This window comes from Vombatus ursinus, unplaced genomic scaffold (assembly GCF_900497805.2).
Source record: "Vombatus ursinus unplaced genomic scaffold, bare-nosed wombat genome assembly UNPS02014798.1, whole genome shotgun sequence".
NCBI classification, from domain to species: Eukaryota; Metazoa; Chordata; class Mammalia; order Diprotodontia; family Vombatidae; genus Vombatus; species Vombatus ursinus.
In genome coordinates this window covers 77,657,998-77,680,584 of record NW_020954576.1, presented here as the reverse complement: position 1 = coordinate 77,680,584, position 22,587 = coordinate 77,657,998, and the positions used below count along the sequence as shown (strand labels likewise).

General features: G+C 36.8%; 1 protein-coding gene across 1 annotated transcript in view; it reads right to left on the bottom strand.

Annotated features, from left to right (window-relative positions):
• Positions 1-22,587, bottom strand: part of LOC114050011 (consortin-like) — a 103,778-nt gene that overhangs the window by 48,730 nt on the left and 32,461 nt on the right. Inside the window, exon 3 of the mRNA XM_027871523.1 lies at positions 17,617-18,067. Within this exon, the coding sequence (XP_027727324.1) occupies positions 17,617-18,016 (400 nt within the window). The 5' untranslated portion in view covers positions 18,017-18,067. The remainder of the gene's footprint in view (positions 1-17,616; positions 18,068-22,587) is intronic.

Below are 22,587 nucleotides of genomic sequence, written 5' to 3'. Positions count from 1 at the left end.
AATACTTACCCATCAGTTCTACTATATCCTGGTAGTTTTTAATTTCTTATTTCTTGAAATATAATGTGTCCAGGCTTTTTTGGGTAGTAGGTGGTGGTAAAACCTAGGTGGTTTTTAGGGAGCCAGTGGCTCTTAAATTACTTCTCTTTGGCTTGTTTGACAGGTTGATTGTTTGCTATCTGGTATATTACATTTTCATTTATTTTTATCAATCTGTTGATTTTGTTCTAATATTTCTGGCACTGACTTCTGTTTGGTGTCTTCTAGTTTTTAGGTGGTCTGTTTCTTGAGTAAGGATTATCACTTTCTATTCCAAGTAATTTACTCTCCTAATTCTTTCTTCAAAAGTTTTTTACTTTTCAAACTCTTGCTTCATTTCTTCTAGTTATTCATGTAGTCTTTTTGAAAAAACAAACAAACAAATCCAACTGTTGGAAGTTTTTGTGGCATTATTCTCTCCTTCTTAGGGAGGATCTCTACATTTGCAATATTTTTGATACTGATGAGTATTATATTTACTCACCCCTACTGAAATGGGGCTTTGTGCCAGGGACAGGTGCTACCCTTTTATTGGGCCTTTGGGTAGGTAGAGTAGCTGGCCCTGCTTAGCTTTATCCTGCTCCCCGGGGGCTTCTCTGTGATCTCTGCCTTCTCTGTTGGGCTTCCAAGTGTCTTTGAGGTTTTGTGTGCTGGAGCTTCAGGTTATTTCTAGCATCTCTAGACAGTGTTAATGACCTTGAAGCCTGTTGGCCCGGGCTGTCCCAGTCTAAGTGTGGAGCCTTACTTGTTGCTATAGCTACTTTCTGGGGTTTCTAAGGTCCCTATTCTGGGACTTTCTGACCAGTCTGGTTTTTTTCTCAGAAAAGTCCTCTGCTCTTATCTTCACCTCCTGGCTTCTCTGGCTTTCTTCAAGTCTTAGCAAAAGTCCTACCTTCTGCAAGACGCCTTTCCCTGTCGTTTAATCTTAGAGTTTTCCACAGAGATGCCCCTTAATTTATTCTGTTTACATCTTGTTTGTAAATAGTTGTTTGCATGTTGTCTCTTCCAGTAGACTTGGAGTTCCTTAAGAACAGGGTCTATTTTTTTTTAAAGTTTTTGCACAAAGCCAGCGCAACCAAGATTAGGAGAGAAGCAGAAAACTGGGAAAGAATTTTTACAACCAGTGTTTCTGATAAGGGCTTCATTTCTAAAATATCTAGAGAACTAAGTCAAATTTATAAGAATACAAATCATTCCCCAATTGATAAATGGTCAAAGGATAGTTTTCAGATAGTTTTCAGGCAGTTTTCAGATGAAGAAATTAAAGCTATCTAAAGTTACATGAAAAAATGTTCTAAATCACTACTGATTAGAGAAATGCAAATCAAAACAATGTTGAGGTACTACATTACACATATCAGGTTGGCTAACGTGACAAAACAGGAAAATGATAAATGTTGTGGAGAAGATGTGGGAAAATTGTTGGTGGAGTTGTGAACTAATCCAACCATTTTGGAGAACAATTTGGAACTATGCCCAAATGGCTATAAAATTGTGCATACCCTTTGACCCAGCAATGCCGCTTCCAGGTCTGTATCCCAAAGAGATCATAAAAATGGGAAAGGACCCAAATGTACAAAAATATTTATAACAGCTCTTTCTGTGGTGGCAAAGAATTAGAAATTGATGGGATGCTCATCAATTGAGGAATGGTTGAACAAGTTATGGTATGTGAATGTAATGGAATACTATTGTGCTATAAGAAATGATGAGCAGGCGGACTTCAGAAAAACTTAGAAAGACCTATATGAACTGATGCTGAGTGAAATGAGCAGAACCAGGAGAACACTGTGCACAGTAACAGCCACAATGTGTGATGACTGACCTTGATAGACTTAGCTCTTCTCAGCAGTGCAAGGATTTAAGACAACTCCAAAAGACTCAAGATGGAAAATGCTATCCACATCCAGAGAAAGGACTATGGAGTCTGAAAGCAGATCGAAGTATACTATTTGCTCTCTTTTTTTGGTCTTGTTTCTTCTTTCCTGTGGTTCTTCCCATTCATTCTAATTCTTCTTTACAACATGACTAATGTGAAAATATGTTTAATATGAATGTATAAGTAGAGGCTATATCAGATTGCACACTGTCTTGGGGAGGGAGGTAGGTAGGGAGGGGGAGAAAATTTAAAACTCAAAAACTTATGGAAGTGAATGCTGAAAACTAAAAATAAATTAGTAAAAAATTATTAAAAAAACAGAGGCTGTTTTTTTACCTTTGTTTTTATCCTCTGCACACAACATAATGCATAATAGGTACTCAATAAATGCTAGTCGACTAATAATAATAATAATAAAAATCATAATAAAGCTAGCATTTATTAAGCATCTACTGTGTGCCAGGAACTGAGTTACGTACTTCACAAATACAACCTAATCTGATCTTCATAATAACCCTGGGAGGTAAGGGCTATTATTATCCCATTTTATTGCTGAAGAAAAATGCAATGACCAACCATGATTTCAGAGAACTAATGATGAAGCATGCTGACTACCTCCTGACAGTGAAGTGTTGTGTTTGATGCTGAATGAAACATATATTTTTGGCTATGGTACATGTGAGAATTTGTTTTGCTTGACTAAGTGGTACAAGAATTTGTTTCTTTTCTTTTTTTTTTAACTAGGTAGAAGGAAGATAAAATAAATACTTAATTGAAAATAAAAGTTTTTTTTTAAAGGAAAAGGCTAGCTACACCTAATAAATAAACACTGCTTTTGTAATTATTCTTTGGACCTAAGTATTGAAAGCTCCCTTCACTGAATTGAGGCTAGATTAGATAAGAATCTAAGGAAAATGACAACACAACTCTAAGGAAATGTATAAAACTGAAATCAATGTTCCTCACTTCCTTCAGGAGTAAACTATCCACCTTCCCTTTTTATAATATTGCTTTATCTCACTGAGACTTACAGAATAGTTGACAAAGACAGTTTTTTTCTGCATTATGCTTTATGGAGGAAGTAATATACTAGAAGAAAATGAACGTGAGATACAATTTCCAATGGAAATTCTTGTTAAGGTCAAGCCCTAAGATGAGGTTTTCTTTTTCACAGTCTACAAAACTGCCTTGATTAAAGATTGCAGGGATGAATGCTACGTTCTAATTCAAGTTCTGCTACCAACTTCTCCTTTGATTTGAAAATCTTTCTGTGACGCTTTTCTAGACTCTGAAATACTGATAATATCACTTCATGGGATTCACTGGGCCCATGTTTGTAAGTCAAGAACAATCTTAATTGAAAGATACTCCTACAAAAATACGAAATGATATTCTTTTAGGACTTTCATTGTTATTAAATGTTGTTCTCTTTATTGGGAACTTCTAAAATCTCAAAGCCTTAATGCATCAATAACAAGCTGTGCACTGAGGTTTTGTCAAAATATTTCCTCTCCCCCCCATAATATAAGCTACTGTACATCATGGCTGCTGCATTTCAGTAATCAATTTTTTGATACATAGCTTGTATTGCATCTATGCTCTGATCTTTTGTTTCTTCTGTTTGTTTCATCCTTCAAGAGTTCAAATCAGTACCAAGAGAATAAGGAAAAGGGACATATTACTTTTCAAATATTTTAAAATGTTAGTCTAAGGCAGAGGTTCTTTACCTTTCATTTGTCATGGACTCTATGACAGTCTGGTGAAGGCTATGGCTCCCAGGTTGAAAATCTAGGTGTCATCCTCAACTTCTCACTCTCATTCAACCAACCTTTTTAAAATGTCACCAAGTTTGCTATTTCTGTCTTCAAGTCCACATTCTCTGTACTCACACAGTCATCCTTCTAATTGAATTTGACAGAAATTCTCTATTCAGTTGACAAAGTGGTTTTCCTAAGGCTTGTATCTGATCATGTCACATCCCTTTCTCAACTCAATAAACTTTAGTGGGCTATTATTGCTTTTAGAATCAAACACGAAATCTTTTGTTTGCCATGTAAAGCTTTTCAGAAGAACCTGGCTACTTTTCTCTGCTCTTAGCCTTAAATTTTACTGTGCTCCATTTACGTTATACCCAAGCACATTGGTTGACTTGCTTTTCCTTGCCCGACACTCCAGATCTCATCTTTCATGCCTCTTTACTGGTCACCCCAGTATTCTAGCTGTCAGGGACACTCTCCTTCTTTACCGCCATATTTCTTAGAATCCTTGGTTTCTTTCAAGACTCAGCTCAAATCCTACCTTGTGCTGGAGGCCTTTCCTTATCTTTTCCTAACCAGTTATTACTACTCTATATTTAAGAGACATCCTTGTAAGATATAAAACTCCCTGGCAGAGAGGGGAGGGGGTTGAGAGAGGGGGTTAAAACATTTTGCTTTGATCAATTAACTACATTATTACTTAATCTTTTGCTAACACTCAGAGGAAAGCAAGAATGGGATAAATGTTCGGAAAAACACTTTTAGGGTAGAAAGGCTGTAACTGCAAACTTTGTCTACTTGCTTCACTTACAAAGAGCAGACACTTAATACTTGCTGACTGATTCATAATTTTACTAAGCCACTCAAAATCACCTTATGTACCATATTACTGGTTTTTTCCCAAACGCTGGCTGGGGGCTCAATTGCCAAATATGACAGGCACAAGACATTTCTGTCTGAATGGTTAAGAGTCAACACTATAAAAGATTTCCCCCCTTTAGATCTTAAAAAAAAAAAAACAACAAAAAACCCACCAACTGTTATTTCCCTTCTCTCTCATAATTTTCCCTCACCGATTCTTTATTTTACTCCCTAAAGTGGCACATCCAAATCTTTTCTCTCCTCAGTCTATACCTCTGCACTCCCTTCCTCTTAGCATTGTACTTTACCTCCTACTTTACTGAGAAAATAACTCAGACTTCTTACCATAAGATCTCCCTTCTCCCCAATTCTATACCTCAATTTCCCATCATCATACCCCATTTTCTCTTCCATTGTTCCCGACTCTGAGGAAGGGGTGGGCCTTCTCCTTGATATGACCAACATGTGATATTACCTTACACCCTCTTCATATCACCTTGATCTCATCTCCTATGGGCTCTCATGTTAGATACTCAGGGCCTAGAATCAAATCCCTGCTCTGTCACTTACTACTTATGTGACTTTGGGTAAGTCACTTCTAATCTATTCTCCTAAATCTCAATTCTCCTAATTTCAATTTCTTCATCTGCAAAATAAGGGGGGGGGGGCCCTGACTAGATGATCACTGAAACTTCTTCCAGCCCTAAATTTATGATATCTGGTAGGAGTATACCACAAGTGACTAGTCAAGGTAATTACATGGAGACATTGATCAAGCGAAGTCTTCTGGGAGCTTGTCGTGTTAAACATCCTGCTTATTTTTCTCTCCCTTCTTACTTCTACCTCTTGGCTTCCTTGAAGCCTCAGTTTAAAATACCACCTTCTGCAAGAAGCTTTGTCTGGTTCCTTTTAATCAGAATGCCTTCCCTCTGAGATGTTCTCCAATTTATCAAATAAATATGTAAATGTCTACACAGACACATATCTTGTTTGAACATAGTTGTTTATGTGTTGTCTCCCCCTATTAGAATGTGAACTCCTTAAGAGCTGGGCCTGTTTTTACCTTTCTTTGGATTTCCAGCCCTTAACACAGTGCCTGGCACACAGCAAGCAGGTGCTAAATAAATGATGTTGATCTGACTCTCATTTTCTCTTTCTTTATTGGAAATATGCCCCTACCTTCTGAATCCTTCAAAGAATAAAAAGGACTGATGACATCACGACATTGGGCTCAAGGTTCCATAAGTATCTTCATCTGTGGCTGACCAGTCCGATACAAGCTAGTACTGGGAAGATTCTACCACAGGTCAGGCCCAAATAGTCCATCCGATTAGGATGGAAACATCTGTGGATTTGCCTATCCCACATTTCCTTTGTGTGACTGAGATTCTGCTCTGCTCATACAGCACAGAATCTTCTTTGATGTGGCACACCATGCTGGGTGGTCCTGTGCCATCATCTCCCACGGCCCACAATCAACATTAAAGTTCTTTAGAGAGACCTTGAGACTTTCCTTGTACTACTTCTTCTGACCTCTGGGTGAGCGCTTGCCTTGTGTGAGTTCTTTGTAAAATAGTCTTTTAGGCAAACATATGTTTGGTATTCAGGCTACGTGGCCAGCCCATTGGAGTTGCACTCTCTGCAGCAGAGTTTGAATGCGTGGCAGTTCAGATTGAGAAAGGACCTCAGGGTCTGGTACTTTATCTTGCCAGGTAATCTTCAGAATCTTCCTAAAGCAATTCAAATGGCAGCAGTTCAATTTTCTAGCAAGTTGCTGGCAGACTGTCCAGGTTTCACAGGCACGTAACAATGAAATCAGCACAATGGCACTGTAGACCTTCAGTTGGGTATGTAGTCTAATTACCCTAATACCTCTTCTCTCCCACACTTTCCTTCAGAGCCTCTCAAATGCTGAGCTAGCTCTGGCAGTGTGTTACATCAACCTCATCATCTATCTGAACTTCCCTGGTAAGCGAACTTATCCATAGCATTCAAAATGTCTCCACTGGTGTAACCAATGGTTCCACATATGGATGGCTTGGTCCTGGCAGTGGAGAACCTTTGTTTTCTTGGTGTTGATTGTCAGGCCAAAATTAGCACAAACAGAAGAGAATTAATCTATACTCTGGTGAATCTCAGACTTAAAGGTTGCATTAAGTGCACAATCAGCTGTGAACAAAAAGTCAAGTACCAACTCTCCTCTTACTCTTGGTTTGTAGCCTTTCAAGTTAAGTAATTTTCCATCACTGCAGTAGCTGACCTTGATGCCATTTTAGTCCTTACTGAAGGTGTCTGAGACAACATCTCAGAAAACAGCATGCTAAAAAGCACAAAACCCCGCTTCACTCTACTGGTCACTGGAAAAGCCTGAGAGCAACGTCCTTTATCCAGAACCCACGCAAGCATGCCATAGTTAAACTGGCATACAATACTAATTAACTTCTCCAGGCAACCAAATTTCACCATGATCTTCCACAAGCCCCTAGGCATCAAAGGTCAGGCCTGGAGATAAAAAGATAAGCAGAAGACAGGACCTGAGTTCACTATCTAGTAGGGTAAGACTACAGGAAAAGAGGATGGGGGTTAAGGTGGGTGATCCTGCAGCTAGGGTGGAAAATGATTTGAGTAAGAGTTTCAGGCTTGCAGAATGATGTGTTTCTGGAGATCATCATGTCTAAAAAGTAGTCTATTTCTGTCAAAGAAACTACCATCCTTCTAGCCACCCAGGCTCATAACACTGGAGTCATCTTCCTCTTTCTCATCGCCCATGTCCAATCATAGTGTCTTTTCAATTCTATCTTATTAGTAATAGCAATAGCAATAGCTAGTATTTGTATGGTACCTATTATATGCCAGGCATTGTGCTAAACATTTTACAAGTATCATCTCATTTGATCTTCACAACCTGGGAAGGTAGGAGCTATTGTTATTTCACTTTATAGATAAGGAAAGAGGCAAACAGAGGTTAAGTGATTTGCCCAAGGTTACAGAGCTAGTAAAAGTTTGAAGTTACACTTGAACTCAGGTCTTCCTGACTCCAGGCCCAGCACTCGATCAATTTCTGTCAACTTCCTGCAAATCATTTCCTACAATTGTCCAATTCACTCCATTCAGAGCCACCATCCTAATTCAGGAATTCATCACTTATTGTACTATTGTAATAACCTCTAAATGATCCTCCTGTTTCCACCACCTCCATTTTTCTCCAATTCATCTTCTACTCAGCTATGAAATTGATATTCCGGAAAAGTCCAACCTAAGTCACTCCCCTGCTTAATAAGTTTCAGTGTTTCCCTACTGCCTCTAAGACAAAAATGCAACTTACATCGATTTCACAATTAATACGTTTTTCTATTCTGGCCTCAGCTTAACTTTCTCAGCTTGTTTCACCTAACTTCTCCTCAAGCACTCCAGTTTCAGACAGCCTGGCCTATCCACGCTGCTCCAAGGTGACATTCTATCTTTAATCAGTGCATTTCTGCACAGCCATTCTCTCCCTTCTCATCTTCACCTTATAGAACCCCTAGCTCAAGGTTCAAATCAGCTGCCACCTCCTACATGAAGCCCTACTTGATCCCACCTCCTCCCAAGCAGTTCAAGTTCCCCATCCTACAACTAAAATTATTTTGTATTTAATGATCTCAGTAAATATTTTTATACTCCCAGTATAAATCTTTGTATCCCCAGGGCTTAGATGCCTATCTAGCACAGTACCTCTGCATACAATAGGTGCTTAATAAATACATGGTCCACTGGAGAAGGAAATGGCAAATCACTTCAGTACCTTTGTCAAGAAAACCCCACACAGGGTCATGAAGAGTCAGATATGACTGAACAAGAAGGAATGAATGCTATTTCTGTCAAATACTTAGGTGCTATGGTGACAAGTCCTAAGCAAATAACCAAAGGAATGGCACTAATGCTAAGATGACAGGATGACAACCATAGACAATATAATCAACTTGGCTCTATCACACAAAATTCATTTCTCAATTTCTCTAACTTTTAGGATAGCATTAATATCAAGCACTAATTTTAATAACACAGAGAAAGCATTATACAAGGTACCTCCCTATCCCAATTTAGATGAAGAAAAGGCCTATTACGTTGCTCAAAAAAAAGTTCCTTCTGTGTCACAATGTGACATGCTTAGAGCCTTATAAGTACAGCTCATCAGGAAGCCAAACAGGGACACTACAGAAAGCCCATAAATACTGACATCAATTAGGAATGTGGAATCTACAAACCTCGGACAACTCCTTTATAATTAAAACTGTCCAAAATGTGAGTTGAATTTCTCTATTGAGTCTCTGGACATACCTATGCACTTAGGTAAAAAAAAGACTTAAAAACTTCTAGTGACATTATCACTAGTATGAGAACTAAAATAAAGTCAAGGAAGAGGGTCACAGTAAAAACCGAAATGCTGAAGCTTTGAAACCTCTACATGGTCTACTGGCTGTTAGGTCTTTCCAAGTTCCACTGGCTCCTTGGAAAATTTGTGTCATATTCTGCAAGGTGTTAACAGTATGCAATCCCTAATATTTATAAACAAATTGTATTGATTTCTCTCAGTACAGATGGAAAATGATTCCAGGTTAACCTAGGGAAGAAGTGCAAGAAAGTAGACTTAAACTGTGTTCTTAAAATGTGATTTTTGGGGCAGCTAGGTGACGCAGTGGATAGAGCACCGGTCCTGGATTCAGGAAGACCTGAGTTCAAATCCGGCCTCAGACACATAACACTTACTAGATGTGTGACCCTGGGCAAGTCATTTAACCCCATTGCCTAGCCAAGAAAACAAAAAACAAAAAACAAAATGTGATTTTAAAAAATTATATGATGCCAAACTACAAGTTTAATTTCTGATTCAGAACGCAGACATTATTTTATGAACTCACTATGATTTGAGAATTGGTTCCAGAAGATCAATAAGTAAAGGAGTTGAATTAGAATTGTTAAAGCCTGTACCTTTTGAAGATCAATAAGCACTTCAATCAATAAGCATTCATTAAGTGCCTACTCTGCTAAGCACTGAATCTTAAAATTTCTTGAAAATGAGTGGTAAAAGGAATAGCAGAAATTATCAAATTCAATCTGTTGATCACCTAGGATTTTCTTTCCACTGACAGAGGCACGTGGCAAATGAAAAAGAAAATTTTAGGAGTAACCTCAAGCAATCTATTCCTGTTTTTAAAGACCTAAGCTATAAGAAAAAGACGAAGACAGCCACATGTCCTATTTTTAAAATATTTGAAGGAATGGAGATTCTGCCACTTTCTTGTCCCAGTAATATTTTCAGGCAGGTTTTCCTTATGACCAACAGAACTTTCTCTTACTAGACTTGGGTGATCAGCTTAAGAGATAAATAATGGCTCCTCTACATAATTCTTAAATAACTCTCTTAATTTCTGCTTAAAAAACTTCTAAAAAGATTTTCTACCATTGAGTTAAATTCATCCTTTGTTTCTTTTCATTCCCCTTTTTTAAAAGAAAAAAAAACTTCTTTTAAAAAATTGTACTGTACGTATATTTAAGCTTACCACAAAATTTGTTCCTGAGGAAAATACACATTACATCAATTTTTTATAACTCATCATTATTTTGTGCATATTAGACGATTCTGTCATTTCTAACTCATATCCTTTTCTCATTCTGAATATCCATCTTATAATTTGTGTCTGTAACTGGATTTTCATATGTCAAGCTTAGAGAATGTGAGAACTGGCAGAAATAGTCTAGTTTAAGTCCTTTAGTTCATAGAGGTAGAAACTGAGCATATTTGTTTATAGTAAGACATCTGTATTCTGTTCTGTTTCATTCAGGTGGATATTAGGCAGTAATGGAATTGGAGTCTCTAAGACTTGAGTTTAAATCCTGGCTCAGATGCTTACTAGTTGTGTGATAATAGATAATTACTTAACTTCTTCAAGCCTCAGTTTCCTCATCTGTAAAATGGGGATAATATGAAGAGCTACATCATAGGGCAACTGATGATCAAACAATAGACTATATGTATAGTGTTTTGTAAAACTTAAAGTGCAATATAAATAGTAGGTACTCTTTTTTTCTTTAGAGTTTCAGGCAGTGCCATTGCTCTTAATACCTTTGCCATAAAAAAAAATACTACATTTTTTGCCTGACTATGCTAGAAACACAGAATTCTAATCTTAGGGTCTTATTGAAAATGCTCTTTTCTTTTTATCACACACATGAGTCCTTTTCTCCCCACTCTCAATATTTTAAAATTGGGAGCAAAATTCACAAGTGTTCTCATTTGATTTGTCTTTGAAAAAAAAAATTAAGAACTTCATCATGTTGAGAAAATGTTCCACTTTGCATGTAGCTATATAATTCCTTTCTCACTAGCTTCCTAGCTTCCATTTTAATTAAGCTTTGTTTACTTGACAATAAGAGAAAAACACATATTACATGTTAAGGTAAACTACTTTGAAGATTTTTTGATTTTATTAAATTAAACTAAAATTAACTGACAGTGATTTTTAAGTGGGATTAATTTTAAAAGAAAAAACTCTCTCATCTCCAAATCTCCCTCACCTATAAAAGTTTTAAATGACTGAAATTACTGTCTTCAGTTCCTCAATTTTTCAAGTAATCTATAGGAAAACTCTCTTGGGTAAAATACATTTAATAACTTAGAGTTACACTATCACAGTTATGGAAACTGGAATAAAGTCAAGGAAGTAATGAAAAACAAAATCTTTTTTTAATACATATACATTCCTATTAAACATATTTTCACATTAGTGATGTTGTAAGTAAAAATTAGAGCCAATAGGAGGAACCACCAGAAAGAGGAAACAAAACTCAACAGAAGAGGAAAAAAAAACAGCAAATAGTATGCTTCTATCTGCATTCAAATTCCATAGTTCTTTCTTTGGATGTGGATAGCATTTTCTATCACGAGGCCTTTGGAGATGTCTTAGATCCTTGTATTACTGAGAAGGATTAAGTTTATCAATATTAGTTGTCGCACAACATGGCTGTTATTGTGTACAACGTTCTCTTGGTTTTGCTCACTTCACTCAGTATCAGACCATACAAGTCCTTCCAGGTTGAAAACTACAATCTTGAAGCCCTGACAGCTCTACAGACATGCAACTGGCTTTCAGTTCCTAAAACTCCATGTAATCAGGATGAAAAGGCAATACAAAACAACATGCCTCTAAACCTTGGATGTGGAATAAAATAAATGTATTTATCAGCATCCCTGTAAGTAGATCAGCTTATCCTTTGGAGAATTTAAGAAAATCAAAGACTATTCCTTTTCAAATGACATTTATTCTTCTAAATGAAAGAAAAGGAATTATACTTAGAGAGTAAAATAGTAACTACCTTAGATCACTGAAAATCTTTACTTAATGCAAACACCAGAAATAATACTTAGTGAAGAAATGAATAACAAAAACAATAGTGGATTCCTCAAATGATTTTGAAAAAATGGGCAGACTTTCACCAGAATTTTGCAAACTCCTTACCCCTTTTTGAGTTTGATGGCATGACCCTAAACATACCAAAGATGACAAAACAGAGTAATACAAAAAAGTTGGCATTTGCTATAAAGATCATGAATCCACTGATTCTCTCACAATAGTTGACAAGAAGTGTAAAAGCATGCCAGGACCTGTACATGTTCCAACTATTGCCATGGTAAGAACCATAGGAAGAAAAGTGGAGATTTCAAGGAATATGACTCAGGTCAGGCATCAAAGATCAACATGGAAAAATTGGTTAGGGAAAACTACTGAAGATGTATGGAAAGGCAAAAGTCAAAAGGCTGAGTGGAAACATGGTGTCAAAGTAGCACAAAAGAAACAATTCACTTTACTACAGAAGCTTAGGAAAATAAAAGGAGAGAAATTCAACACACACACACGTTGGACCAAATGAGAAAGAGAAAGCCTGCCTACCATTAATCTGATGAACAAAACAACATCTATGTCAAGGGAGGTAATCAAAACTATAGCTTCTCTGTGAAACTGGAAGTTGGCAGAATTTGAAAAGATCCAAAATTATTGCCTCAAATGCTTCAGAGTGCAATATGAATTACCAGCACAGCACTTTATTGGTTTCTTCTCTCATAAGAGTCTGATCCCACTTTTCTTAAAAGAATGTATTATATGTCTACCAAAAGGTAAAAACATGAGTGGCCCCTCCAAACATATACCAATTTTGTGTTTATATACATTATATGAAATGCACACAGCTTTACAAATCTGTACAAAGATTTAAAAAAACCTATAAGCTTGCAAGAAAATGATATATTAGTTAAGGAACAAAAAGAATGTGCCAGAAATTTTCATGGGATGTAAAAGCAATTTATTATTGATTCAGTAATTATTTACAAGCCACTCAAAAGCATCATAACATCTATAGTGCCTTTTTTCTTACAAATTATTTGACCTTAACTGTAATATAAAGTGATCATCATCAAAACTATCTGGTACTGGCTGAGAGATAGTGGTAGATCAGTGGAATAGATTAGGTACATAAGACACAGTAGAATGACCACAGTAATCTAATGTTTGATAAACCCAAAGACCCCAGCTTTGCTTTTGGGATAAGAACTCACTATTTGCCAAAAACTGTTAGGAAAACTGAAAAACAGTATAGCAGCAACTAGGTACAGACCAACATCTTACACCATATACCAAGATAAGGTCAAAATGGGCACATAATTTAGACATTAAGGGTGATACCATAAGCAAATGAGGAGAGCAAAGAATAGTTTACCTGTCAGATCTATGGAGAAGGGAAGAAGTTATGACCAAACAAGAGTAAAATGGGTAACTTTGATTATATTAAATTAAAAAGATTTTGCACAAACAAAACCAATGCAACCAAGACTAGCTGGAATTTTTTTTTTTTTACAGCAAGTATCTCTGATGAAGGTCTCGTTTCTCAAATATATAGAACTAAGTCAAATTTATAAGAATGCAAGTCATGGGGCAGCGAGGTGGTGCAGTGGATAGAGCACTGGCCTTGGATTCAGGAGGACCTGAGTTCAAATCTGACCCCAGACACATAAAAACACTTACTAGCTGTGTAACCCTGGGCAAGTCACTTAACCCCATTGCCTAACAACAACAACAACAAAAAGAATGCAAGTCATTCTCCAATTGATAAATGGCCAAAGATATGAACAGTTTTGAGATAAAGAAATCAAAGTTACCTATATTCATATGAAAAAAATGCTCTAAATCACTATTGATTAGAGAAATGCAAATTAAAACAACTCTGAGGTTCTACCTTACACCTATCAGATAGGCTGATATTACATAAAAGGAAAATGATAAATGTTGGAGGGGATGTGGGAAAATTGGAACACTAATGCATTGTTGATGGAGTTGTGAACTGATCCAACCATTCTGGAGAGTAATTTGAAACTATGCCCAAAGGGCTATCAGATTGTGCATACCTTTTGATCCAGCAATACCACTGCTAGGTCTGTATCCCAAAGAAATCATAAAAAAGGGAAAAGGACCCACACATACAAAAATATTTATAGTAGATCTTTTAGTGGAGGTCAAGAATTGGAAATTGAGGGGATGTCCATCAACTAGGGAATGGCTGAACAAGTTGAGGTATATGGATGTAATGGAATACTATTATACTATAAGAAATGATGAATAGGCAGATTTCAGAAAAACCTGGAAAAACTTACATGAACTGATGCTGAGTGAAGTGAGCAGAACCAGAAGAACAGCAACTTGGCATGATAGGGCAAGGATGCAAAGGATTTGGGAGTAGATGTTATTGTAAAGTTGGAAATTAGTTCCAAGAACAGCAACATTGTGCAATGACCAACTTTGATAGACTTGGCTCTTCTCAGCAATCCAATCCAATACAATGATCTAAGACAATTCCAAAAGACTCATGATGGAAAATGCTATCCACATCCAAAGAAAAAACTAGGGAGTCTGAATGAAGATGGAAGCATACCATTTTCTCTCTTTTTTGTGTGTGTGTTTTTTGTTTTTTTTTCTCATGGTTTTTCCCTTTTGTTCTGATTCTTCTTTCACAACATGACTAATGTGGAAATATGTTTAATATGATTGTCCACGTATATCCTATATCAGATTACTTGCCGTCTCAGGGAAGGGGAAGGGGAGGGAGGAAGGTAGAAAAAAATTTGGAACTCAAAATCTTACAAAAGTGAATGTTGAAAACTATCTTTACATGTAACTGGAAGAAATTAAATACTATTTAGTGGGGAGGGGAAGAAAAAAAGAAAGAAAAGGAAAAAAGAGAGAACAAAAGAAAGATGGTGTTTTGGGACTAATATAGGATCAGCTCATCACTACCAGAAATTAAAGGGAGGTTATCCTTAAGGAGCTGGGACTTACTGACTCTTTCAGATTTTGCAATCAAGTTGTGAAAGTGTTGCAACATATCACTGCAGCATGTAAAAATTTACCATGTACTGATGGCTAGAATTATGCATCAGACAACAAATCTCCAAACTACAAACTGGAAAATATCCTTGAAAATTCAGCAAATAAGCCACAATGGAACTGAAGCCTTATTATAGATAAAACTGTTGCCCATCTTTGAGTCCAAGTCTCTTATTTTAAAGATAAAAAAACTGAAGCACAGAGATTTAAGTAATTTGCCCGGGGACACACAGCTAGTAAGTGTCTATGGGTAGGATGTGAACCTTAGTTTTCGTGATTCTAGTAGTTTCCTAGCCACAATCCTACCCTCTCTCTCAATATAGTCATATTAAGTACTTGTCCTAAAACTACATGAAATGAACAATTTTCAAAATATAGACACCCAGCTGAAGGTATTAAGATAAAGTAGGAACAAGATTCATCATGTTCATGTCCTGTTTGGTCTGATGGTGGAGTTGTCCTGCAGGCGTTTATAGTAATTCTACAGAAGATTAGCTTCTATCTCAGTACTCTTAACTGTAAATTCAGTTATTTAATCCATTTGAACAACTGGCTGTAGAACTTTAAATATGCAAGAATGACTTGTTCAAATTCACTTTAACCTCCTCAAAAATGATGAGAAGAAAACGAGAATAGCAGCATTCATTTATAGAGTATTTCAAGATTTGGAAAACATAAAAATCATTTCATTTATTTCTCACAACAATCTGGCAATGGAGATGTTATTCTTATCCCCACTTTACAGATGAGGAAAACTGAGGCTCAGATAAAATTACATCTATAGACACATGCCAGAAAATAGTTGGGGCCTGATTCAAAGCCAGCTCTTGCTGGCTCGAAGTCTAGCATTCTATTTCACCAAGTTGCCTCAAAATATGGGTTAAAGTTAAAAGTTAAAAAAATCTTTACCAATTAACAATTTATCAAGCATTTATATTAACAAATTAAGTAAATCTATGAAAAATAAAGATTTTTAACCCCTAAACAAAAATAATCCATTACCAACAAAGACCATCCTCTTTCTTTAAGTAGAGTCCTTCTCTAAGACCTTATCATGCTATGGCAGTGAAAAGGCTGCGATAGCAGAGCCTAAGCTCCAGCAGATACTAGTAACCTGGAAAGGCTTTGAGGAAAAGCCCTGCAATGGAATGTATATCTACCCACCTAAATATGACTGGCCATCAGACTGTTGGTCAGCAAATCACTGAAATTTTTTGGCAGCAGCAACTCATGAAGACAGATTGCTAAGTCAGACAGGAGTAGAACTCCCTTCAGGGAGAATCTATGCTGATGAAATCTAAGATAATTGAGGTACTGGAATAAACTTCTAATCAGTCAGTGAGGAAAACAATCAAGGCACAGGAAAGGAAGATGAGAGGTAACAACTCTTCTCCCTTCATCACAGGTCTAGGCCAAGTCTAACACCTAGGGCCCTGCAAAGTGAAGCTAAAAATCCCTGCCTCAGATGTACCAGAGTTCCCTAGCCCCACACATTCCTACTCTTAAATGGCTGGTCATTACCTTTTCCATTGCACACTTCACAAGCCAGATAAAGGAATCCTAGATCTAAGTTCTGACAGCTGACATTTCATTTAAGGGTAAGCAGCCCCAACTATGCTAGTCAATTTTGCTAGATAATGCAAAAACAGAATGCAAAATGGACATATTGAAATGTAATTCAAAGTGGGTTTGACATTACTTTATTATGTAGATTAAGATAATAGAAAAAAATTAAAAACACAACTGACTGGAATGCTATTCAGGATACCCATGCATAGTCCAGGGGTGGGGAAGGAACCTGCAGCCTCGAGGCCACATGTGGCTCAAGTGAGGCTCTTTGACTAAATCCTCAAGGCCTCATGTTGGCCTAGAGGCAGCATGTTCCCCACTCCTGGTACTTAGGTGGGGAGGATAGATCAACAAAAGCATCCCTGAGAATCTTGGTCAGTTCATTGTGAACTGTGTTTGTATCCCTCCTTTGGAGAGTAAGCTTATTCTAGAGCAGGGCTTCTTAAAACTTTTTCTGTTAATGGACTTATTTGGCAATCTGGTGAAACTTAAGGGATGTCTTAGGGATCCCTTGTTACCTGCATTTATAATTGAAAGAAACACTATTTCAATTAGGGGGTTGGTGAAAATGAAGATGATAATTTTTTTTTCCCTCTGAGTTCACAGAACTTCCTAAATCTATACATGGATCCTTGAGGGATCCATGGGTTGCAGGTTAAGAACCTATATTCTAAAGCTACCATGAAGTTTGGGAAATCATTTTAATCTAGAGTAATACCTACTTTGGGGACATAAGCAGCAAAGAGAATGTGAGACCTTAAAGGAACAGCTATTGAACAGCACCTCATAAATTAACAGAAGAAAGAAACTGAAAGTTAACATGATAATGTGATGTCTGTCAGAGAAGCTGTTGCGGAAGAGATTCATACCACAGGTAAAGGGTTGGTTTAAATTATTCCTATGGTTCCCTCCAATTTTAAGATTCTATGATTTAAGTATAAATTTTATGTTATACCCGACAGAAGATGGTTGGTTAAAGATCACATTGGAATACAAGACAACAGCGACACACCAAAGAGAAAATGGAAGAAGGATTTTGAGGGAGTTTGTTCAAAGAATACAAAGTAATTTTTAAAAAGGATTTTGTTTGAAGTACCTGGTGTTGACTTTGTAATCATTCCCTTTTTGCTTCTTGAGGTTTTTTTCCCAAGAGTTTTTTTCTCCTTTCCGAGGAGGGGCTTTTCATCCATGGGGTCCTCAGGGTGCTTTTTTTCAGAATGATCACTTGCCACAGCTTCACAGCTTGGGGTAACAAAGTTATCACAGTTGCTGCAGCTTTCATTATTGTTGAGATTGTCCTGTTCAAACTTTTCATGGTTTCCCATCTCATTGTCACTGCCGGTCACAGCTTCACACACATTCCCATCAAACTGATTTTCATTTTCATCGGATATAGAAGGCAAACCCAGTCGTGTATCTTCCATGCTGTCATCGGTGTGACATCCATCTTGTGGTTCTAACTGTAGGTCACTTGTAGGAGTTTCTCTGTCATCCATTAGAGCATCCTTTGTTGAACTATCAAAGTTTCATTAAAAATCCCTCCATGTCTAAAAATGAAAAAATAAGAAAATTACATTGCTTAAAGTCTACAACTACCTAAATATATTTAAACTATTACATGGTAAAATAAAACATTTCACTTTAATCATAAGACACTCTTGATTACCAACATGTTATTTACAAAATATGTGGCTTATTTTTGCTCTTTGGTCCTCCTCTATCCTTAGGCTGTTTGACATTTGAGTATTTTTCTGTTCACTAATACACATCTGTCAGTGTAAAACAAAAAGAAAAGCCCTTACTTATAAGGAACCCCTATTTAAAAAAGGTTTAGTGAATCACAATAAACAATCTTTTATCATTTCATCTTCCCTAACCCTCTTTCGAGTCTTTACCATGACCTCCATTCTCTCCACCCCTAAGTTCACATTCACAGGCCATCACAGCTGGACTTCCTATACTCTTCTCCCTTCCCTATCTTGACCCTTTGATTAACCAGTCCGACTTTACAATACTGTCTACTTTCAAATCCCTCGCACCCTTGCGCTATCATCAAGTAACACTATCAAAAAAGGAAAATTACGTTAATCTGGTATGACCACTTCTTGAGTAAAAGCCTCTCTGGTTTATTACAACTTCCCTTCCTTTATAAAAATAAATAAACGAGGTAGGTGGAATGTATATAGTACTTTTACGTTTACAAAGTGTTTTACATACCGTATCTCAAAATATTCATAAGCTATCACTTTAATACAATCCCGTGAGCCAAAAATCAAAGTCAAGCTCACTGACCTATTGTTTTCAGATTATATTTTTTACCTTTAAAAAACTAAACTGGAACACATAACCTTTTTCTGTCTTGTAATACCTCTCTCATTTTTCCACAAAAAAAAAATAAATAATAATAATCAACAATGCCTTAGCAATTACATTTGCCAGTTCATTTGGGTACCCTGAGATGATTATCTGGGTCTGGTAACCTAAAATGATCAAAGGCAGCAAGATGCTGTCTTACTATCTTCAACTTTCTTTTTTTTAGCCTTTTGGCCATAGTTCCAAATTGCTCTCCAGAATGGCTGGATCAGTCCACAACTCTACCATCAGTGTTTCAGTGTCCCAATTTTCCCACATTTCCTCCAACATTTTATCATTTTCCTTTATCATATTAGCCAACCTGATAGGTGTGAGGTGGTACCTCAAAGTTGTTTAATTTGCATAAGAATTAGATTATCTTTAAAGACTTTGGATTTATTATGAAGCAGTCCACTGAGTTCTTAAAAGTAGAGATGAAAGGGGCAGCTAGGTAGCGCAGTGGATAGAGCACCAGCCCTGAAATCAGGAGGACCCGAGTTCAAATCTGACCTCAGACCAAACACTTGACACGTACTAGCTGTGTGACCCTGGGCAAGTCACTTAACCCTAATTGCAAAAAAAAAAAGAAAAAAAGAAAAAGCAGAGATGAAGGTATTAGTTATGTAGTACTGATTTCATTTGATCTGGGTGTATTTTGTAGCTGAAATGTATTGTTTTGATACAAAACTAAGGCATTACTTAGCAAAGAAACACTTCATATGGATATCTAAATTTGGCCAGTTTAATTTTCCATTCTACATTTCTACCAACATATATATAATACTGAAGTTGAAATAATTTGACAGTTTATAAAATACTAAGATAAAAATGTTTGAGACTGAGAAATACTCATTTCCTGTAATAATTTCTATTCAAAGTCTCCTAGTTATGTTACCAGTAAAGTCTCCAACTTATAAATTCAGTCTGTGTTAGTATAGGGCAAAATGTTAATCTCTGAAAGAGATTAAGAGCAACATTTTCAGATGCTATTTTGGATTTGGCCTTCTCAAAGACAAAATCTTGCAGCTGTCTTGAATTTTTAAGGGCTTAATTTTCTATTTAAGTCCATCAGGTGATGTAGTAGACATGCCTCTACAAATGAAAGCCCTAGGGCTTTACTTGTACTTTTAAATCCAAAGTGATTTAAAACAAACAAACAAAAAAAAACCCAATGGTTTTGCCTATAGTAGTTGTGCATATAAGGATGATTACTACCTTTAAAATTAGGGAAGTAATTTTAATCTCAGTGGACTTCAGTTTCCTTATCTGTAAAGCAAGGGGGTAGAACTAGATGGTTAATTAATCAACAAGTATTTACTAAATGCCCAATATGTTCCTGATAGAGTGCTAGTAACAGGAAAAGAAGACAAAAATGAAACAGTAGCTGCTCTCAAGAAGTTTACATTCCATCAAAGGGAATAACGTGCACCAACATCAATATATACAAAATATATGAAAAGTAAACATAAAGTAATTTGGAGGGGTAGGGAAGAACTAGGAGCTGGAGGTGGATGAGGAAAGACCAAAGAAAGGAGGTGGTGTTTGAGCAGAAGTTTAACGAAAGTTTGACGGAAACACAGGGAGTGCACTGCAGGTATAGAGGGCAGTTGAGGGGAAGAAACAAGGACAAGAAATGACATGTCATGAAGAACAGCAAAAACGTCAGTTTGGCTATACTTTTTTTTTTTAATTTTTAAAAAGTATTTCTTAGTTACATTCTAATTGCTTAGAACTGGGTTAAGCTTTGGTGATACAAATACAAAAGCAAATACAGTTCTGGTCCTTAAGAACTTTACATTATAATGATTAGAGGGAGAAAATATGCATAGGGGAGTGGTAGTCAGGGGGCAGACTTTATTTTCTTTTTTAAAAACATTCTTTTTTAAACATTTTGAATTCTAAATTCTCTCCCTTCCTTCAGTCCTTCCACCACCCATTAAGAAGCAAGTTATATGATAGCCATTATACATGTGTGAAGTCATGTAAAACTTATTTCCATATTAGTTATGTTTTTGGTTATACTTTTAAGTAGGAGTTTTTGGCATTTTTTTTGTTATGGACTCCTATGGCAAACTGGTGAAGTCTACAGACTCCTGAGAATAATATTTTAAATGCACAAAATAAAATAAATAGTATTACAAAGGAAAACTATAATGAAATATAGTTTTTAAAAATATTTAAAAAATAAATATTTTGAAAAAATTAAAAACAAAAAAAAGTTCAGGAGACCTTGGATAAGAACCCTGCTTGAGAGTATATATAGGTGAGTAATGTAAAATAAGTTTGGACATGTTTCATATTACAAATCATTATCATGCCAATAAAAGCATTTTCAACATTTTTTTCATTTAATATGAAATTTCATTGGCATGACAAATGTGACGATTTCCAGTAATGCCATGTTCTTCAGTACATTATACATCACCTCTGAACAAAAAGAACACTAAGAATGATGATGGGGTGAGTGGACCTTGACCCTTAAAAGGAAAAAGACCATGTCTTTGAAAGCAACCCAGTCCCTGAATTTTCCCATACATTTCAGTAGCCAGGATCACTGGCACCTCTACCTAAGGCATCTGTCCACACCTGCCCACCTAGATCACTTAATTAGCTTACTTGACAGTGAGACAATCCTTTCACTGTTTCTCCTGGCCCACCCCAGACTACTTAATATTCCTTTCATTAGTGTACTTGGCCCACCCCAGACCATTTACCACTCCTTAACCCCATCCAGATCCTTTCACAGTCCTTTTTGTTAAATAAGCATCAGTCTCACCCCCATTAAGCTGCAGATTCCCAAAGAATCTCGCCTGGAACTACTACTGGCCATACAAAAATCTTGCCACTTTGACTGGAAGGTTTGAGTGCATGAATTCTTTCCAGACAGACGCCACCTTGTGTCCTGACATTTCGGGGTCCCCAGCAACCCCAAACCACATCAAGACAAAACCCTCATTGGAGGGGGTTTTATTCAGAACTATCAAACCTTTCCTAAGAAGAAATGGAAACCCTCATACCCAAATGTTCAAGTACAGGGGACAATCAAAGGGAAAAGGACACAAAGGAAATTAAAGATACGGTCAATGCACTTTAGGAACTCACAATTTAGTTGTAGTGCTAATGTAAACAACACACCTATCCCTAATCCCAGACTGATTATTTTGTAAAGGCAAAGTAGGCCATCTTTTGCCTCAATTCTTATGAAGCCCTTTAATTACTGAATGGGTCTTGACTCAGATAAACTTAGACCTGGGAAAGACCTTAGCTTTAAAAGGCCATGGTCTCCCAAAATGTCAAAATCGCCAGTCATCTTGACCTATGTCTTGCCACTGGACTCTGATAACTCTAGAGGAGAGAGTGTGGCTTTTGACTTTGCACAGCCCTACCTCACTTAAATCCAATCAATTCACCCTCAAGTCATCACTCTCTAGACGTCACTGGTTCTCTTGAGAAAGAAGGAGGAACAATAAACAACAAACATAAGTCAGTTAGATGGCTCAGTGGATAAAGTGCTGAGCCTGGAGTCAGGAAGATCTTAATTCAGATCTGGCCTCAGACACTTACTAGCTGTGTAACCCTGTTTGCCTCTGGAGAAGAAAATGGCAAACCACTACAATATCCTTTCCAAGAAAACCCCAGTATTAGCATGCTATGATCCACAAGTTCATGAAGGGCCACTTCTTCATATGAAACAGGTTCAGGAAAGGAGGAGATA